The following is a 5,819-nucleotide window of genomic DNA, read 5'->3' on the forward strand; positions in this document are numbered from 1 at the left end:
GGGGGAGGGAGGGAGGAAATATCAGGAGGTGTGAAGTGCTGTGAGGTGCAGGAGTGTGAGGAGATCACTGTTTTAGACAGTGGAGTCAATCACAGTCTGAGGGGCTGACACTGCAGCTGAGGCCCAAGTGACAGGGAGGTGCCAGCTGTGTGAGGACCTACAGGGGGCAGGCAGTGCAAAGGTCCTGCGCCAGAATGAGCCTGGCAGGGTCCACAAGGCACTGCAAACCTTAAGGAAAGAGGTATAAGTTACAGTACTTCTCATACTTGTTTTAATGTGGAACCTTTTTTTTTTTTTTTTTTAAGATAGTATCTCATTTGAACTAACGTAATTCAGAGAACACTTTAAGGGACTGTGCTAAAAATTGAGCATAGAGTTAAGGGGTTAGTATGTAAGGTTAGGGTTAGAAACCAAACCAGAGTATCTGGAAAGGGACGCACCAGGAAAGAAAAGTAGTTTTAAGTTTCTGAGGCAAAGTTTTGGCAACTGGGTTTGATTCCCTAATTCTGCGTTGAAGTTTAATGTAAAATGGCTGTGGTTTGCTCCCCCAAACGGCACCTACTTTTGATAAATGAAGAGCAACAACTCATTAGGAAATAAAAAGTTATCTGGTGATCAAGAGATGATTTGCACAATTAAAAAATAAAATGCTTATTCAAAGTAAATTGTTACCCAAACCAGCAAGCTTTATTAAAAACCCCTACTCACTCAGAAGCAAACCTCAACCAGCAAACAATTCCTACAAGCCTCCCACACAAGATAGTTCAGTGTATACACACTCAGCCCAACTGTGCTGAAACATGACTGAGCTGTTTACTTGAGCTTCAACAGTAAGCCACTTACCATTTAAAAATAATACTCATGTGGTCGGGGGTGAAAACATCTCCAACATACACACAAGCATCTGGAAGATAAGCCTTCCAGCTTCACCTGCCATCAAATCCCAGAAGGTTTTCTTTCCCAGGGCTACTGAATAATTCTGAAGCATCCTTCCCTTGATCTGTGTTTTCGGTGAGTTCTGCCAGTGTATTTCACAAAGTCTAATCCCCAGAGTACAGCACTGACTTAAGAGGTCATGCACTTGTCTAGCAACAGGAGAGATTTTTTTTTTTTTAACTAAAACTCCTCTTATTCTCCTCTTCTCATATTCAGTGATAGCTAATGGTAACACAATTCCAAAAAATGCCCGAGTAAGCAAAATCAGCAACATGTTGGCATTTTGTTATCCCTCATATTCAAGAATGTAGTATATGAATTAACACATAAACGAGTCCAAGAGACGCAAACTGAGTTTTTCACACAGCAACAGCCAAAGCTGTTACGAGTACAAGTGGGTACCTTAAGCTCATACTTAAAGGAAAACAGGTAACTATACTCCTATGAGTTCTCATTACCTTTTGGGTTCCGTAAAGAAGAAATTCACACACGTGCATGCGCTACACCTACCCGTTCACCATCCAGGACTGAGCAGGTCTCATTCTGAGCTCCTTCTGGGGCAGACGTTACCACAGAATCGGCACTGGTCACTAAAGGCCCTGAGACCTCACCTACTAATCTGCTGGGAAATATTTGCCCAGGATTGGATACAACTTCGAGTACAGTCCTCTAAGATACAGGACCCTCATGAGCCGAATAAGAAGACCCTGGGACAGCCCCCGACCCCTTCAGGCCTCTGCCTCTAATGGGGAGTGACAAGGCGCCCACCTGTGTGTTCCCTGCAGGACAAGAGAAAGACAGGAGCGATGACTTAATGTCTGCAAAGTCCAACACTGCTTTTGTCTTTTCTGTTAGCTACTATCGAACCACTGTCTTGACTTGAAAACTGTCTAAAGCATATCTAAATCTGTTTACAAACTCTTCCTTAAGACTCAGCGATTTTGTTTTGTTGGTCTGCAGCAGTTTTCTTTAATTAACAAATATCAGACATCAGATTTATTAGAGATAAACCTGGGCAGGACACCACAGGCTAAGTAAGTCATTAGATCTAATGAATACCCTCCTTGCTTAAGCTTATTCCAGAACCCTGGGAAATCCCTTCACCACTTGGTGCCTCTCACCTTGAATGTTGAATGATGACAGTGTCCCCACCTACCTGTTTCTTATAAATCAGGGAGAAAGAGGAGGACAATGAGATCATGTCTACAAAGAGCTAAGTGCCTATGGAATAAAAGCTCTCATTAATGCATCTGTATAAAAGCTCTTATTGACACATGCTTTTACTTTTGACAAACATTTGAAACCAAAGCCCTATTTCTATAAGAGAGGCAATGGACAGTATAAAACATTGTAACATTGTGGCCATGAGGCACCGCCTTATGAGAACAGGTTCCAAGAATGTGAACGTGAGCAAAACTACAGTGCCCATCAGTGCCAGTCTGGCTCTCGGGGATGGATCTGATCTGGTTCACCTTGAGCTTGATATAGCCGCTCAGGGGCCCGCAGAGAAAACTGCGGTGCTATCCCCAGGTGGCATCCCCACAACCCTCTGGATTCCCACCATCTCTTCGGGGTGATTTACTGTGTACAAGAGCAGGGATACTGCCATGGACGCTGTAAAACTAATTATCAGCAATTGTGAGGTGAGTAGAACACATTAATTGTATGAGTGCAAACAGATTTCTTTCTAAGGCTCTTCTCACTGCCCCCATCTGAAAGATTTAGTCAACTTAACATTTGTGTCTGTCAGCAGCTTTGAGGAGGGCACTATTTTCTCTGCTAGTGACCCCAGTAACCTTGGGGAGGAATGTAGCAGTTTGAAGAAAGAAAGCCCTAGAGGAACTGGACGTGGAGAAGTTCCCCAAACCGCAGTCAACCAACATGAACACTGTAGCTGGGAGGCCGGGAGAGACCCGGTCCTTTGTCCTGACTTCGGGGTTTATCACTGGCACCCACGGCCTTTGTTCCCTCCCTTGACTTCTGCTACCAAGACACCTGAGAAACAGAATCTTATCTCCAGACTCTTTAGAAACTTAGTATATAACCAACCTACTCTTCAACAAGGACAACGCTCAACATACAAACAGACTAAAACAGCTAGTATGCAGTTGACAAGAAAACTGAGAAATCTGAAATTCATATTTAAGACTTTGGTAAAACAAGGCAGGCACCCCCCCCAAAAAAAAAATCTCATGTATATCTACTTCACTGACTCATGGGTAATCAATCTATTTACTGGAACTTGACATGTGGCAAAATCGTCTAACAAGAGAAATAATACATGTAAGCGAAACTGAATTTGCTATCATAATGACCACAAGTCACCAATCGAAAGCTAAATGGAAGTAATTTAAAAGATTCATTTGACAAGAGTTTGGCAGTTCCTACAAGTGCAAGGATACCAATTAGTCATGGCAGCCCTGAAAGGGACACTCAGTCTCTCGCAAATTATGCGGATGATTATGATGGATAAATAGCTACCTTGTTGTTTTTTATTCAGAATGCAAGCAAGGGATCCCACAATATGCCAGAGGGAAAAATGTTTCCAAAGCTCCATATATCAAACCAACACAATGAATTCTTCCACTGTGTGATTTAGGAAAGGAAAATTCCTTGAAGACAAAGGGTAACCATATAATGATGTCCTCTTAGGCTGACACAGAGCTAAACATCTGCAGCCTGGTATTGCCACTTATCTTTGGCGTCACAGCACCTAGCCGTTATCTTTGGGGACAGTTTTCTATAGCCACAAAATAAGCTCGGCTTCATTAGAAATGGCAGGAGCTACTGGAGGGACTCTTTTGTGGTAACAAAATATTTTGACTCTATAAAATGAGTAACTGTGAGAGATGCTGATAAAGAAGCAAGTGCTTCTACTACTTGAAGTAAGCTCTTAAAACTGTTTATCTTAAGAGAATTTCAAAGTCAAAGAATAAACCACTGTTCCTACTAAGGATGATGAAAGGGAGGACCACCCAAAGCCTCTTGATAAACTAACCTTTGATCAAATTCTATATGAGGAATATTAGACAGATTATTTGTACAGCACTCATCTTCCTGGGAAGCAAGCTTGCTTCCATTTCCTAGTAAGAGGACAAAAAGTGTCACACAACAAACTCCCACGTTTTGAATCTAACAGTTAGCTTCTTTGTAGCAAGATAATGCTTCATTTCCTAGCAGCCAAATAAAAGCTGAAACAGAAAAGTAGGGAAGGAAGTAGAAAGGATTTCTCAGGCAATCTGACTGCCTCAACTTTCTCAGCAGAAGCCCATTATCACATCATTACTATAAAGACAACCCCCCCTTTTATTCGACTTATTTATGTATTCATTTGACTGAACTTTTTCCAATGAAGATTTGAGAAGCCAGATTTCAAACTCAGATTCCTGCAATCAACATATAGAAAGTGCGTAACAAAACAAGACCTTGCTCACTGAATCTTCCTGATACACCTTGTCGAAGTCAAACATAGGAAAACACGGAGGGGGGGCATTCGTGCACCCTAGAAGGGGACACTTTTTCATATGAATGAAATAACCTGAACTCGAAGGTCTTCTCATTTTTATTCCTTAGTAGGGTTTCCTTCTTTCCTCTCTGAACAATATTGGGATTCTGGCAAACTCTGAAGTAGGATTTCAACAGGAAGAGTTGAGCTATGGGAACTGGCTTGACCTCTGCCAGCACGTACTTATTCCTGAACTCTTTAGTAAAATGAGTGTGTGCTAGCTTTCACTCATTTTACTCGTCAACGAGATGTGCCAAACGCCTGTACGATGTTTCTTTTGCAGGCTTCTGTACTTTTGTAGATGTCATCTTATTTATCCTCACAGATTTTCCATTTAAAGATTTCAGAGGGCTGCACAGCTTCATTGTGATAGAAGAAAAGACAGGAACTAGGTAATATGCAAATAGAGGAATAGAGGATCCACTGTCATCTCCTTAGAGATCACAGGTGGCTGGGGACAGAACTGGCATCAGCATTTCTTCACTAGATCGCACATGTCCTCACTTATTTGCATCAACTACATAAATGTAAAGGCTCCTTAATTAATATTTCAAAATCATCAAGTGCTTACTTAATAACCAAGCTCCTTCACATCTATTGTAATACTGACCAGAAATACTAAGATACATAGTTTGGTGGTAAGAATATGGACTTGGAGTCAGACATGGATTCAAATCTCAGTTTGGTGGCTCCGTTAATAAATTGTATGAATACTGGAACCCTGAGTTGCAGGTGAGGCAATCATACCTCTTAGAAATATATCAAATGAGAGAACATACATGAATTGCTTAGCACGATGCTCATTAAATGGCAGCCAAGGCTACTGTTATCAAAATTATCAAGGGCACCACCTATATTTGGGGTAGTTCCTAAGGGGACTCTTGGATTGTTTAACACAGAAGCAAAAACGACCTTCGTAATGGTAAGTTGGCTCTGCAAGAGCAGCTTGGCAAAGTTGCCATGATAAGAATTTAAAAACTGGACAGAGGGAAGTCTGTGAAGATGTTACAATGGTACCCCTGGGCTGCAGGTGAAGGGGCGCACTTTCCTGGGTATGTGTGGGAGGGGCAGGGAGACCTTAGGTGGGCGGGGGTGCTGCTGTCACTCACGCGGGGGTGACACCCTTGGGCAGGCCCAGGGCGTTGACAGCCACGGGCGGCGGCTGCGAGGGCAGCAGGGCGCTGAGGAAGGCGGCGGGCGTCTGGCTGTGGCCGAAGCGGGCGGCGGGCGAGGCGGCGTGGGGGGCCGGGCCGGGCAGCGGCGGCGGCGGCGGCGGCAGCGGGAACACGTCGGGCACCGGGAAGGCCGCGGTGGGGCTGAAGACCGGGGGCGGCGGGGGCGGGGGCGACGGCGAGGACGGGGACCACGGGGCCTCCGC

General features: G+C 43.9%; 1 protein-coding gene across 1 annotated transcript in view; it reads right to left on the minus strand.

The window, feature by feature from the left end:
* The window catches only part of PALLD (palladin, cytoskeletal associated protein), a 374,196-nt gene that overhangs the window by 34,912 nt on the left and 333,465 nt on the right, over positions 1 to 5,819 (minus strand). Inside the window, exon 12 of the mRNA XM_019665498.1 lies at positions 5,551 to 5,813. Coding sequence (XP_019521043.1) covers positions 5,551 to 5,813 — 263 coding nt within the window. The remainder of the gene's footprint in view (positions 1 to 5,550; positions 5,814 to 5,819) is intronic.

This window comes from Hipposideros armiger, unplaced genomic scaffold, assembly GCF_001890085.2.
Source record: "Hipposideros armiger isolate ML-2016 unplaced genomic scaffold, ASM189008v1 scaffold_444, whole genome shotgun sequence".
NCBI lineage: Eukaryota > Metazoa > Chordata > Mammalia > Chiroptera > Hipposideridae > Hipposideros > Hipposideros armiger.